This window comes from Peromyscus leucopus, chromosome 15 (genome assembly GCF_004664715.2).
Source record: "Peromyscus leucopus breed LL Stock chromosome 15, UCI_PerLeu_2.1, whole genome shotgun sequence".
In the NCBI taxonomy this organism is placed as follows: Eukaryota; Metazoa; Chordata; class Mammalia; order Rodentia; family Cricetidae; genus Peromyscus; species Peromyscus leucopus.
The window spans coordinates 36,768,367-36,784,118 of NC_051076.1; the positions used below are offsets into that span (position 1 = coordinate 36,768,367).

Here is a 15,752-nt window from a genome sequence, read left to right on the forward strand (position 1 = left end):
TTGGCTTTAGTGTTTCCTTCGACTGATGAAACTATTTCTTCTACTGTATCTTCAATGCCAGAAATCCTCTCTTCCACCTCTTGCATTCTGTTGGTTATACTTGCATCCGAAGTTCCTGATCTTTTACTCAGGGTTTCTATTTCCAGCATTCCCTCTGTTTGTGTCTTCTTTATTTTTTCAATTTCCTTTTTCAGTTCTTGGCCTGTTTCCTTTGTTTGTTTCATTGCTTTTTCATGATTTTCTTTCAGTGTTTTATTGTTTTCTTCCAGGACTTTAATGTTTTCTTCCAGGACTTTAATGTTTTCTTCCAGGAATTTATTTTTTTCTTGGAGGGCTTTATTGTTTTCTTCTAATTTGTTTGCTCTTTCCTCTAGTTGTTTATAGCGTTCTTCCAATTTCCTTGTCTTTTCCTCTACACAAGCCTCTACCTTCTTCATGAAGTTACTCATAAGGCTACTTTCTTCTGCTTCTTCCAATTTTTGGTGTTCAGGTCTAGATGTTGGAGGCGGGCTAGGTTCTGGTGATGCTGTATTGCTCTTCATTTTGCTGTATGTACTTCTGCCTTGACGTCTGCCCATCTCCTTGTGGTTCTTTCTTCGTCTTATCAGTGTACTTGTTTCAGAAAGAGCTGACAGATTCAGGAAGACTCTCTCTTTTGTCCAAAAGGGAGTTCTCTTGTCCTACTCTCTGGTCCAGAAGGGAAGTCCGGGGCGGGCTCTGGTCCAGAGTGGCAATCGGGAGCAGGCTGGGAGCTGGGGGCCGGTCTCTAAGTCTCAGGAAGTGGCTGGAGTCGCGGGCAGATGGGCGTGGGAGGAGGGCGCGGAGATTGCAGGGGCTGCCGGGGGGCTTGGAAAAGGGGATCCCTCCCGATGGGGCTAGAAGGGGAGCTGTCCGGTGGCCAGAACCTGGTGCCAAGTTGGGCAGGTCTTCCCGGAGTGGCTGGTGTCCAGGGATTGGGTCCGGGTTGGATCCGGGTACTCACCTCTGGACCAGAAGGGAAGTCTGGGGCAGGCTGGGAGCTGGGGGCTGGTCTCTAAGTCTCAGGAAGTGGCTGGAGTCGCGGGCAGATGGGCGTGGGGGCAGGGCGCGGATTGCAGGGGCTGCCGGGGGGCTTGGAAAAGGGGATCCTTCCCGGTGGGGCTAGAAGGGGAGCTGTCCGGTGGCCAGAACCTGGTGCCAAGTTGGGCAGGTCTTCCCGGAGTGGCTGGTACCCAGGGATTGGGTCCGGGTTGGACCCGGGTACTCACCTCTGGACCAGAAGGGAAGTCGGGGGCAGGCCCTCAATGCTTCTTTAGAGAGAAGGATTAAAGAACTAAAATTCAGGTTATATGTAGTATCTGGGAATACTAGTTATTGGTGATTGATTCTCTAGGAGACATTAATATATTATAAATAAATAATTATACATGAAACAAAGCTTGGAGACACGAGGCACACGCAGTGTCCTACAGCAGCATAAAGTGCCTACTAGTGCCAGAGATCTGCAGAAGGAAGCACATAGTCCCCGCTCATCCTACATCAGATCCAGCTGGTAGTGCGGAGGAAACAAAGTGTGGAAGGCAGCCTCTGAGGTTGCAAAGGGAGAACTCGGAACAAGAAGACAGTAACAGGTGCCTATAGAGTCCAGCTTTGAAGACAGCAGAAACACAAGACTGAGTGTGGATCTGGATGAGGAAACCCAACCTCCACTTCCAGCTTCCCAGTCTGTCTTGAGACTTTTGCACACTGCCTTTTAAGTGTGCAAACATCTCTGTCAGAAAAGATGGATGATTCTCTAGTTAATGGAATTATTAGCTCTCATGATTTTAAGATCTTATCTTTGTCCCCAAGATCTTTCCTTGATCTCTTCTAGGAGAGGGGGAATGATGGGTATACCTGGATGATTATACCTGCTCCCTCAGTGTGGCTGCAACCTAGTCCATAGTTCTGGAGTTCTCCTGCACCTTCCCTGAATCATAAGGCATATTTTTAAGTAAATTGCTGCAATGACTTAGCAGCTTTGTACACTTTGGCTTAATGCTGGTCATGTACAATGTGTATTTACATCTGTTCTGTCTCCCCCTCCTAGTTCAATGGCCTACAGGTGTGAAATCGTACTGTCATAAATACGTTAAAGAATACTATATTTCTAAGTTCCAAACTGATAGAAAAAATTTTTTTCTTCTCCAAGGAAAAGGAAATTAACATATGTCAGGAGTCCCTAGATGCACAGCCTCATCCATGGTCTTATTGACCTCATACCCTTCATGAGATGTGAGCTACACATAATACAGTTATAGGTGAACTGAGTGACTTGTTGGGGATTCCCCCAGCTGGCATCAGAGCTTCTGTGTGAACCCTTCATGTCCTAACTACAAACCATGGGTCATTTCTTTTTTGCTCTGTCCCTCATGAGAATCCCCTTTCTGTGTATTTGTCCCTTAGAAGGTGAGGATGGATTGACCCACATGAGCATGCATGAGAAGCAAAGAGCACTGGTTCCTCCAGAGGAATGGAGCTTAACACTTCTGCTTGTAGCCCCACTTTGCTTCTGTTCTTTCCTGGGGTTTTATTTGGAGTGTGAGTGAGTGTGTGTGTGTGTGTGTGTGTGTGTGTGTGTGTGTGTTTCAGTCCTCTCCCCCGAAAAGTGGTGGGTAGACTAGCCGTCATCTTTAGGGTTGACGAAGGAGAAGCACCGTGGTTCTTGTCCCCTTGTTCAAAGCCTGTTCTTTGTGGAGACATGCTTAATCCAGTATTGGTGCATGGTCGACCAGCTGTCTTAGCATCATCCAGCCAAATGTCATCTAAAATCCAGGGCTGGATCTCAGAAGGCACTTACAGGGGCCCCCCTACCCCTGTCCATGAGTCTACACTCCCTGGGAGAAGGGCTCTTAACTCCCTTGCCAAGGAAAAAGGATGTGGGGCTCACTCAGCTCTACTTTTCCCTCTCAGAAAACATTGCTTCATATTATGTTAATATCAGCAGACCAGAAAGCAGACGGATAAACCCAGAACAGTTCAATCGCCGCCACAAAGCACTTAAAGAGACTTCGCTAATTGGGTTGCCCCCCTTACTTTTCTCCTTAGTATCCCCCTGATTTTTTTTAGTGTTTCTTTGCTGAAATGATAGAGGAGAAGGGGAAAGGAAGCTTTGATTTTTTGTTTGCAGCGTGGTGACAAATGATGGGGGGAAATTTCAAACCATTCATCTACTGAGTTCTGGGAATCGTCAGGAAGATTTTATTTGTACTATGCCTTCCTGACCCACATTTTCTCAGAGAAGTTAAGAAAAAAATTCTGCTGGATTTGTAAACAGAGCACTTTTATTAAAGCTGCACTGTTACAAATGTATGGTGCACTCGGCCAAAATAACACTTTCATTTAATACAAGTACCCAAAGGACTGTGCATGAAGAATGCTGCATGATTAATTCCTACTGTGAGCTGCTACAGAGTGAGCATAATTTCAGCTTTTGTGGCCTCTTTTATATTCACATGTGATTTAACATACACCCACAATAGTCAGCATTGAAGAATATTTGTCTTTGCATTGTAATGCCAGGAATCTGTATCATGTCATGTACTTTTTCTAGCAAGCCCATCACTGTTCCAAACTTAAAGGTTTCTTATATATATATAGCCTTGCCTTAGAACACAGAGAGAAATGAAGAAAATGTAACCATCAAACATTGGAAATATGATAATTTAAAGGGCTTGGAGCATGTGGTGCCATGCTGAGTAAAAAAAAAAAAAATGTTCCTTCCTAGTAACTAAAAAAATGCAAGACCCTACACATGCTATTTAGTTTGGCTTTAATGAAAATTTAACTCACAAGGTCCACCGCTGCTGGAGGCTAGCCTGGTCCTTATGGATGTGCAAGACGTTAGGCATTTTCTCCCTTTCTTATTCACATTTGTTGCCTTTGGTTTTCTTGCATGGCTGCTCAAGTGCTATCCCTCTTACTCATACCTTGAACTTCAAATCTCAAATTCAATAAGTATGCAAAGACTCTAGGTGCAAAGTGTAGGAAACTCAAGTCTGTGTAAGCATATGGTGCACATACACGTTAGCATGTGTTTCATGTAAACTGTTGTTACTTGTGAAGGGTTATTGATTAATGCTATTGATTTGCTTTTCTGTCTCTTTACTAAGGCACAGAAATGGAAACTGACTAGACACTGCTAGTGTATTTTCAGAATGCTTGCTTGCTAACACTAGAATCTTCTCTGGCTCCTTTAAATAGAAAAAAATTATTAAAGGAATAAATTGATCTGTGGACAATTATAAAAGAGAAGAAATTATAGGGGCTAGATTGAATTTCCAGGAAAGGGTCCCCATAGTGAAATGTGGAACCAGGGCTCCACCAGTCAGAAGGTTGCATTTCAGGATGGCCAGACAGACTGCTTGGAGGAAGTAGAAACTGAGGCAGATTCTGAAGCCAAGAATGAAGCATCTTGCCCAGTTATGGTGGGAGGTGACCAGAGTCGCTGGCTTTCTTTGTCATATCAGTGAAGACATGCCATATGGGGTTCCATCCCAGAGCCTGAGTAAGTACAGGGGCTTACCCAATGTCCCCAAAGCCGACAGCCTAGACACTGTGGCAGTTCCGTGGCCTATTAGGAGACTCCATTCATTTTTCATGGGTAGTTTCTTCAGCTCTGGAGAATAAATCTAAAGAAGTTCACTAAGCAACCCCCTGGTGGACAGATGTTCCTTACCATTCAAAGTGTAGCTCTGATTAAAACAAGGATTTAAAATCCATATAAAAAATGAGCAGTTTATATCATGCACTGCATATGTACATCTCTAGAGTTGTAACTTCTTCAATAGCAATAAACACCAGATTCTGGTTTTCAACAGCATGTGAAACCAGCATTTTGGAATTTTCAATATTTTTATAGCCTCTTTGACTTCCTTTGGTCCTTTGATTGTTTTATAAGTCAGTCATCATCTTTGAGTCCCTAATCTTGGCTAAGCACTGGGCCAGCCCTGAGGCAACTGCTTATATGTTCAACCGGCAAGTTTCTGCTGGATGTCTACTACGTTGCCAGCACTAATAAGGAGATGCTTTGTGTTTTTCCTCAAAGAGTGAGTGGAGAGGATGGATACAGACAATGATGAAAACAATGGCAGTGAGGCTTTGCTCCGCCCCACAGGAGTTTATGTTCTAGTTAAAGGAAGACCATACACACACTTCAACGAAGCATTTGGATACTTAGAAAATAAGACGGAGATACAACATGTATAGTAGAGGTAAAGGGTGCTAGTACTGTGAAGAGGTCAGACTTAGATACAAGGAATCATGGAAGCAGTTGAGGAAGGCCTGAGGGCAGCAGACCTGTCAGCAGCCTGGCTTCTCCTCCCTCAGAGCACGTTATGTCTTTGTGAGTTTTTAGCAAGTACATCATAGCATCCGATCAGATGGGCAGGGTATAACAGGGGTAGTTTGAATTTGAGGGTGCAGGGAATTGTCTCTGAGGTTCTGGTGTGTGTGTGTGGGGGTATGTATTTACATAGTCAGAGATCATAGCCAGCTACATAGAGCTACTTCATGTGGAAGACCTGAAGAGAAGAGTCCAAGCAAGTTTCTGGCAGCTACGGAGCAGAGGAAGAGCTCTGTAGAATTAGACTGGCAGGTAGGCCAGACTGCAAAGGAAGTGTGTGGAAATCTAAGTGATGTGTGTGTGTTCTAGATGCATTTCATGAGCCTGTCTGGGAGTCAACATCAGAATTAGATGAGAAGAAAGGATGGATTTTCTCATGATACCAGCTCTGTCATAGTCAGGGTTTCTCCACTCTTAAATCAGTTAATATATTGGACAATGGCGACAAAACCCTTTCTTTGCACTCATCCAGAGTGCTAGCATTTCTTAAGAACAGAGTCCTTGTATTCTTTGTTTTTGAATTGTTATTGAGTGTATTTGGAGTGTTATGTGCAAAAGTACTGAGACTTATGTGAATCAAGTTAAGTATATTGGTCTAGATTGGAGAAATTTAATCTAATAAATTATATATGCCTAAAATACCATAAAGCCACTTAAAAATTTAATCTCTGAAGCATGAAAAACAAGTTTTTATATCACATTGGCTAGATATATTTTAACATAATGGTATAAGTAGATTAACTATGTTGGAATCTTATTTGTGATGTATCACCAACAATTAAATGTTAAGCAACATCTTAACAAGCAACAATATAATAGCAACTAGACATAAACATAGCATGGTCCTTGTCCTCAAGGGGCTTCAATCTACTTGAAGAGGCAATATAAACACCAAAAAAATATATTCTAGATATTCTGCAAAAAAATAACTCTGTGGGAAGTTTGAGAGCTAAAAGAAGAAGTGTATACATACTATTCTGTAATCGGAGTTGACTTTGTGGGGGAGGTGGTCTCAAATCGGCTCTTCAGTGCCTCAGATACTTGTTTCCTTTCAGAAAAGGAAGCATCACTAGTAAATCAAAGCAACACAAAGATAAACAAAGAAATCAACACTGCCTGTCGATCTAAGCTTTGTATAGGTCTAGTGGTCAAAAGCCATGCCAATCAGTTAGGCTTCTGTGTTTAGTCTTGATTCCCAACTGCAGGATTGAGAAACATCCAGATGATTAGAAAGGCATGCTTCTGGGAGTGTCTGGGAGGGTTTACCAAGGGGAAAGGGGGAGACCCACCCTGAATATAGCCTGAGAGTCAAAACAAAATGAAGGGAGAAGCAAAGGGCTAGCACCTCCAAAGCCATAAGCCCACACAAAATCCCTTTCTTTTCAACTCATTTCAGTTCAGGTGTTTTGTCAAAACACCAAGAAGCTAAAACCACACCTTATACCATTTTTTAAAAGTAGATTTTTTTTACTTACTTCTTAAATATGTGTGACTGTCAAAACTCAACACTTGCTTTTGTAAACCAACACTTTAAAATCAATATGATGATATTTATGATAAATACTATGGAACTTGTGTTCAGTGCTTTGCTAGGCACTGGATAGGAGTGAGAAAGAACTCATAGTCCCCAGTCTCCTGGAAGAGTTTTGTTATCTTATCATAAGAAAATTGAACTAAGGCCACTTACGTACAGTTTTACAAGTTATAAAACTCAGTTTATATAAATTGCTAAGTGAATATACACTTCCTAACACTTTCATACATAGGAACTATTCTTTTACATACCCAACCCTCTACTCATACCCACTATATACCCTTCTAGCAACCAACTAAATGGTGCTTTACTAGCTAGGGGCCACAACTGGGAACTTTGCAAACCTACTGACTCTGATTTCAAGTTCAAGGACCACACAGTATGGCCATTCTACAATCTCCACCTCTCTTCCCTTGTGATGCCTCTGTTACTACTCATCATTCACTTCCTTTCATCTCAGGTCACTCTCTCTAAATCAGAGATATACTCTTTTGGATGTATACTACTTCTCCTGGCTTTTGCCCAGTTACTGGGAAAGAACATTAGGTCTCTTACGTTCCTTTTCTCTTTGAACAAATCATCTCTCTCATCCAGGATACCACATGTAAATAATGCTAGCGATCTTCTTGTATTGAGATAAGAAAAGAGTACTCTTTACGTATGAAGAAAAGAATGATGTCACCAGAATGACAGGTCCCAGAAGCTTTTGAAAATATGCAACAAGTTCCTTTAAGAATGGCATTAAATAAATCTCTAGAATTTTATATATGCTTCTACCTCAAAATGTATACACAATAATAGCATTTATATTATCAAAAGTTTAAATCCCTTTTACAGCAAAAGTATTTTCTACTTCATTTTTCTTTGCGAAAGGAGCCCATTTGAATAGTATAATAGGTTGGATAGTCTGAGTTCTAAATGAATCTTCACACTAACTTTTAATGCACTTATAAAATGAAGTCATCTCATATAAGATATACTAGATTGAAATGAATGGAATAACTAACACCCATTGTATCCACTAAAACAGGAGAGATGGGGGCCGACAGACATGGCTATCCACTAAGAAAACTTCACAGAGTGGGGTTTGATGTGGACTGTAAACATCATGATCTTGGTTGAAAGGGTAACTTAGGTTGTGTAGTCTTGGGGAAGGCGGATTTCATGATGGAATTTGTCATTATTTGTGGTCATTGACACAGGGTCTTGCTATGTAGTCCCAGTTAGCCTGGAATTCACAGTATAGAGCTGGCTGATCTCAGATTTTCACGGATACTCTTGCCTCTGCTTCCCAAATGGTGGGATTACAGACATTCATCACACAGAGCTAAAAATGAAGATTTCTTAAAGAAAGTGAGGGAAATTTTGATAAATTAGGATGGGGCCAATTTGTAGCTGTTTGAAGATATCACATTAGTGTGTTTAGTTGATATTCTTACATAAATAATGGAAAGCTATTGAAATCTTCGAAGAACTAAATTCTCAACCCGGTGATATAGATACCAGAGACCTGGAACAGCATGCAAAGTATCAAACAACTTCAAGCTGTGTGATGAAGGAGGTGAGAGAAGAAAACACACCAGAAAGGCTGAGCTTAAGAAAGAATATGCTGTCAGGAAGGGAGACTGCTTGAGTGAATGGGAGTAAGGAAGGAGATGATGAGTGCATGAGGCTGAGTGCTGTTAAAAGAAATCCCATGGGAGCCACATGTCCTTTGTACCTTCAAAAGAAAATAAAATAGGCAGGAGAAATTAGGTTTAATAGTGCCCTCAATGTATTCATATAATTTTAACTTAAAATTAACATAAAATATTGATGAGATCATACAATTTTCATTTGTTAAAAACACTAGTGAGATTGTTGATTAAAATTATTACTGGTGAGCTGGAGAGATGCTTCACTAGTGAAGAGCACCGTCTGCTCTTCCAGAGGACCCAGGTTTAGTTTCCAGCACCTGCAAGGTGGCTCACAACCATCTATAACTATAGTTCCAGGGATCTGATGCCCTCGTCTGGCCTCCAAGGCATGCATGTGGTGCACAGACATACATACATCCAGAGCACCCATATGCATAAATTTAAAAAATAAGCAAGCTAATAAAGAATTTTTATTCTTATTGCTTCATACTAAATCTTTGGAATCAGGCGTCTGCCTTATATTTACACATATCCCAATTTAACTAGCTACATTTCAAGTAGTTTCATAGCTGCCAGTGGCTGGTGGTGATCATGTTGGACAGTGGGTTATTAGAACTGACAGGCTACTTAGCAAGTTTCTTAATTAAGATGGTGCTAAGTCTCACTACATTTTAGAAATTATAGTTCTATATCTCTCTCCCTAGCCTTTTTGTTTAAGCTCTTTGAGATTCAAGATTTTTGTTGTTGTTTAACCAGGACCCCAAACCACCAGAATTTTCAGATGTACCCATGATGTATTGCTTCGTTGCGTGGTGTTGCTGCTGCTCTGTTTAATTTTGTTTTACTTACAATTTAATTCCCAAGTCAGTCTAAAGAAACTGTCTTCTTTTTCAGTCTTAAAACTTGTGATTATGAAATAATGAAGCACCATGTCCTCAAAAAACTTAGATAAATATGGCATTTAATTCTTCTTCTTTGGGAGGGAAGACTGTACTTTTTCCATCACCCTGTCTGCATCTGAACGTTTTCCCCAGTGTCGAATAGCTGATGTAAACTTTCAAGACTGTCAGTCTTCTCAGAAGAATGCAGTACAAAGGGGGGCCTGCTTCTATAGAACACAAGCCAAGGACATTGTGTTCCATCTTTACAATGAAATGCAGATTTCCTATTAAAAAGGCCAATCCATCATTTCAAAAGGTTGAATAGGATGGTGCATTAAAAAAACCCAGCTGCTTGAATTTAGGGCATTGAAAACGATCCAATTTAAAAAAAAAAAAAAATGTTCTCTGGGTCTTAAGCATTTTCATTTGATTATGTATTGGAGAGGGTTTTATTGAATCTAGTCCGGCCTCTTAGAATTCTGCCCTAAAATAGTTTGACAAGTGTTTTAAGTAAGTTGGACTCAGCTCTGTTACCTCGTTTACTTGAGTAATATATTTTGCTATTTAGCATATCCGTGCATTTATGAATAAATTATTACTTTTATACAGGAAATACTGGAATGGTCTCACAGTGCTCCGCTCCTGCATGTTTTTCCTAGGCCTCCTGCCCCCCTGCTGAGTTTCTTTTATCTTTTTTCATTGCTTTGAAGGCTTTGTTTGCCGGGGCGGCCATTTTGTTTTCCAACAAGCTTCCTTCGAGGTTTGCAGCCTTTTCTTCCTACTGTCCTTTTGTAGTTAAGAATGGAGTCGTGTTTTGTTTTGTTTTTAGGGGGAAGGGGTCACTCTGTTGTACTCTGCTCGGCTTTTCCCTAATTTAGGAGCAGAATAAATGGCAAGATGAGTGATATCCCCTGCAAGCCAACACTGCCCAGACTCTGCTCCTGAGCCATGAGCTCTCCAGCAGCCTGTGTGCAAACATGGATGTGTGGGGCCTGGTTCCCACAGGCAACCACAGATGTGTGCTAGAATTAGAGCTATGAGTATGTGCTCCACTACTCAGGGTCTAGTTCCTCCTCATACCGAGGACCACTGTTTAGCAACTGATGCTAATGTGACCTGGTAATAGGTTTTTACCAGGCTTCCTATACTGAGCATTTGCCTTACCTGTTATAGGGGTTGATAGGCATTTATTTATATATTGTCCCTGGGCTAGTCTTTAAAAGTGTTTCTTGTTACTCTGGCATTTGGTGTGTTTTACCAACATGGTGTGGTCACACTCAAAAACCTTACCTTTCCAATATCCATATTCTTTATAAAGAATTATCTGTTTTAAAAGAGAACTTGGGTTAATTAATATGAATATAGTCCTAATGGGTTTTTCTTCCCCAGTGAGCTAAAAATTTCTATGAGTTGTGTAAAAGAATCCTTTTGTGTACCTACATAACATAAAGTTAGACCCAAATGAGGGAATGGTTTTCTGTGTTTTATCTCAGTTTATGGGGTATTTCATACCAGGGTCCTTGGGCTTCCACACTCCCCTGCCAATGCTGGCTATCAAAACTGCTTAGGCTGCAAAGAAAATGGGAAATGAAATCCATCTGGCATTTCTCATTGAATTAGGACCAGAACATTTTTGTTAAATATTAACAGATGGCTAAATTCTTAATATCAAACTAACATTTCAAAACATCTAAGGGACCCACATGAGGGGGTAAGGATAGAGGAGCATGTGTTCTCTCCATCTCAGAGTCCTTCCCGCATGTACCCCTCCCCCACCCCAGGCTTTCAACCCATGTGTTGAGAATCCCTGGACTCTCCCATCTCAGATAACTTGTATTCCTTGGTAGCTGGTGTAAAAAGTAGTGTTTGATGGTGTCAAGGTAATGTAATCAAGCATTATCAAGTGGTAGCCAATTTAGGAGGTATGTTGCCATTGGCGTTATGTTTTATTAAAGTCCTCTCTTCTCTCTCACCCCTGAATAACAGGAAAAAGAAAAGAAATACATGCTTCCACTGGACAACCTGAAAGTCCGGGATGTGGAGAAGGGCTTCATGTCCAGCAAGCACGTCTTTGCACTCTTTAACACAGAACAAAGGTAAGACAGTAAAGCCCGCTTTTGTGTTAAAAATTTTTCTCTCACATTTTTTTTTTTTCCCAGTCAGGATCTTAGGTAGTCAGGCTAGCTTGGAGTTCATTCTGTAGCCAAGGTTGGCCTTGAACTCCTCCTAATCCTCCTGCCTCCACCTCCCCCAAGTGTTGGAATTACAGGCGAGTTCCACTGCACCAGTTTTCCTTAGGCTGGTTTTGTATTTTTAACATCTACTATGGGTTATCACTTCAAAAGATTAAAACATAGAGTTGGAATGATCTTCAAATTCTGTTTTATTTCCTGGTTTTCCAGCAGGTGCTGAAATCTTGCCAAATCATTTCTTAAAGCTGCATTTTATTATCTTATGGTCCTCCTGATCTGGGCTTCTTGTTTACAAACTTACTAATCCTCACTGTGGGTTGTTTGTTTGTTTTATTTTATTGTTATTTTTTTGGTTTGGTTTGGTTTCTGTTTTTGTTTTTTTGGGATTTTTATTGTTTTGTTTTTTTCTGGGGAGGGAGGTTTTGAAACAACTGCACAGAAGGTAAAAAAAAAAATGGAGGGTAGTGGATGACTATTTTGTAAGCATAGTCTCAATGTTCTTTTGACTTTCTTAAGATCACACAGCTCAGAGCTGAGCCGAGAGGGGGAGCTGAGTCAGGCCCTCGGTGGACTTTTCCTTTCTTGCATTTTCCTCGTGGCATTTTTCTATTCTCTCTTCTCTTGCTGCCAGCGAGCATCAGAGCTTGACTTAGTGCTACCCATCAGCCATCACTTGGTGCTATGGCAGTTCACTAAAACTCAACAGTGGAATTAAACAATGAATGGATGGAAATGGATAGAGTCAAACAAAAACAATAAAGGGGGTGTTTGTTCTAAATTTTCCCCCAAATGGAAATGTTACAGGAAAAATCTAATTTGTGTAAGTTAATGAGAAGTGAGTCACCAGGTGGCAGGGTCTAATTCTAACCCATGTTTCCTGGCTGCATTTCATCTTTATTTAGCAGTAAATGAAGTTACTTGATTAGGTTCAGTGACGAGCCCAGGGTCAATCACACAGTTAATCAAAACAGCAAAAGGAGACTTCTTCCTAAATTCCCAGTCAGTTGCTCAGAGTGACTCAGAATACAAAAATACTTGGAAAAACCACAAGAGCAAACCATTTAAAGAATCAAGGGGAAAGAAAATTAAACGCCACTCTCCAGTGAAATATTGAAGTGGGATTTTCCCCCCTTTGGAGGACTTGGTGTCATTTGAAAGTAGCTTATGTGAAAGAAAAAAATACCACTGAAAATGATAATGAATAGAAAGACTAATTGGCACAGCAATGATCCTCAGGCAGAGCTCAGAACTGTTCAGGGCTCTTTTTGGGCTTCAGAGAATGTAAAGATCCCAAAGTCATTATACCTGTGTACTCTGTGAGAGTTCTACCAGACCGGAAGTCAAGCATATTGTAATGCCCTATCCAAAAGGGTTAGTTATTAAAGATCTTGGAACAGAAAGAGATACAACTGTGGCTATTAGAAAGTATGAGAGTCACCAAAGTAATAGTCTAGGTTTTAGAAAACCTAGATCTGGAACCGTTAAATTCTCAAAAAGATACTGAATTCTGCCACTCCCCAGGGACCTCTGCCAGGACACAGATGCCCCAAGCAGCATATTTGCCATCATCTTCTCCTCTGACGTCTTGAGCCCTTTGAATGGTTTTTGTGCTGCCCAGGTCTACCAGGACAGTGTTGATCACAAGTGGGTTGTCTCTATCCTGTTTCTGATTCCAAAGAGAATTATTTGAAAGGTTTTACATTTAAGTCCTTTTAGAAAAATACCTGATATCAGATGAGGAGCATTCTTTGTATTCCTCAGTCCTAAGGTTTCTGTGTACACTCTCAAATCAAGGCCAACCTGATTAATTTTGTCAATATCTCTACCTACAAGACTACTTGCTTTTTTCCCATCATCTGCTTATATGATGAAACACACTGTTAGGTTTTCTAACAGTGAATCATCCTTGATCTCCTAGAGGCATGGTGGAACATATGCACCATGAATTCCTGACTTAAAATTGTTAGTATTTTATTGAAGGTTTGCAATTATGTTCACAAGAAAGACTGAGCAACAAATGCCCTTTGTGTACAGCCCTTGGCAGGTTTGAGAAGCGAAGTTCTTAGCTTCATAAAATCACATGGCCCTAAACCCTAATTGTTCTTTGGAACATTTTGTTTAAATCTGGGATTAACTGTTAATTGGCTTTTTGGTGGAAGTCACTGCTAAAATCATCTAGCCTGGAAGGTGTTTTTAAAAGACATTTTTATTAAGTTTGAGAATTTCATATAAGTGAACAGTGTATTTTGATTATATTCCCCCTCATTATCTCCCCCAACTCCTCCCAAATCCATCCTCTATCTCCCCACCTCTTACCAATTTTGTGTAATTTTTTATAACCCACCAAGTTTATTTTGAGCTGCCCCTATACAAATGGGTATGGGGCCATCCATTGGAGCATGATTAACCTACCAGGGCCTCACTTCTAAAAATACCTGGCTGTCCTTCCCCCACAAGTCATCAACTGTCATAACCCTTCAGCTGGGGACTGGGGCTAACAAACCACCAATATCAAAAGGTGTTTTGGCAAGTAGACAGCTAACTCTGACTTAAGCTATTTAATGATTGCACACTGTAAAGATCGTCTATATTTTATTTGAATCAGTTTATGTAAATTATACTTTTTCTACAAAATTCTCCAGTCCATTTATTTTCAAATAAGTTAGTGCGAAGTATCTTATTGTTTTCTTATTTATTTATTTATTTATTTATTTATTTATTTGGTTTTTTGAGACAGGGTTTCTCGGTTTAGCTTTGTGCCTTTCCTAGAACTCGCTTTGGAGATCAGGCTGGCCTCAAACTCATAGAGATCCGCCTGCCTCTGCCTCCCAAGTACTGGGATTAAAGGCGTGCACCACCACCGCCCGGCTGTTTTCTTATTTTTAGCATCTCTGATGGATCTAAGATTTGGCATCTTTATCTCTAATATCAAACTGTACCTCTTTTCACTCTACTTGTCAGAGTTTTGAGTTACTTTCAAAGAAACAGCTTTTGACTTTTTATTCTTTATTGTGTACGGTTTTTTTTTTCTACTTCAATAATTTCTTTTTCATTTCGTGCCATATATCTTCTTCATGTTTACTTCATCAGTCCTCATTTGGATGTGTACCCTTACTGTCTTCAGCTGCTTCCACAAATATTGGTTATAATATTTTCATCAGCATTCAATTCTGCCACTGTCTTCTCTGTGTTTTTCTCTTCCCTTTGAGTTATTCAGAAATGTGTTTTACGTTTCACAATGCATAGAATTTTACTGTTTTGTTGTTGTTTGTTTCTAACTTAATTGTATTGTGGTCAGAGAATGTGGTCTGGAACATTCTGAATTTTCGTAAGTACTTCATGCATGTTTGAGAGCATGTCTTCACTAGTTAGAGGTGCAGGTTTCTGGGTCATGCTTGTTGATTGCATGATCTATGTTGTCGCTATCCTGTTGTCATCTTGACTAATTCAAACACTCAACAAGGGTATAAGACAGCTACTGTGGATTGTATTTCTCTAGGCTTTAAAATATTACTGTGAATGAAACAGGAAACAACAACAACCACCTTGAATGTAGATTACTTCCCAGAGGGGACTGGCAAGGGAGACCGTTAAAAAGTTACAAACAACTGTGTTCACAACCTCTTTGTTGTGAGTTTGAGTATCCTAGCAGGTGTGTCCATTGCTGTTTTGTTTTTTGAGGATAATCTATGCTTTTGTATCCATTGACACTTAGAATTCCTCCGGTGAGAGAAAAGGCCCAGTGGCTGAGAGTACCTACTGCTCTTGTGGTGAACCCAAGTTTGGTTCCCAACACCCATATCAAATACCTCTCAAGTGCCTGTGACTCCAGCTCTGGGGGATCTGCCAGCACACTCTAGCCTCTGTGGGCACTGCACTCATGTACAAATTCACACACAGAGATACACATATACACATACACATAATGAAAGTCAGATCAAGTCTTAACAAACAGAATCCCTCGTGATCTTAAAGAGCAGTTTTGTAATAGTCTTCATTTCTCATAATGGGCTTTTTTTCTTAAAATTTGCTTTGCATTGTGTCAATGTAGCATGTCTTCTGGTTAATTCTTCTCCGTATGCCTTTGTGCTTCCTCTGTGAGCAACCTCTGTTAATCTTCAGTGTTTCTCTTTTAGTAGCATATAC

At 40.5% G+C, this 15,752-nt stretch overlaps 1 protein-coding gene across 8 annotated transcripts in view; it reads left to right on the plus strand.

Moving 5' to 3' along the window:
- Dnm3 (dynamin 3) overlaps positions 1-15,752 on the plus strand; it is a 500,231-nt gene that overhangs the window by 347,349 nt on the left and 137,130 nt on the right. For all 8 annotated transcript variants that reach the window (XM_037211326.1, XM_028864441.2, XM_028864444.2 and 5 more), the window contains one exon: positions 11,401-11,510. In XM_037211326.1, coding sequence (XP_037067221.1) covers positions 11,401-11,510 — 110 coding nt within the window. The remainder of the gene's footprint in view (positions 1-11,400; positions 11,511-15,752) is intronic.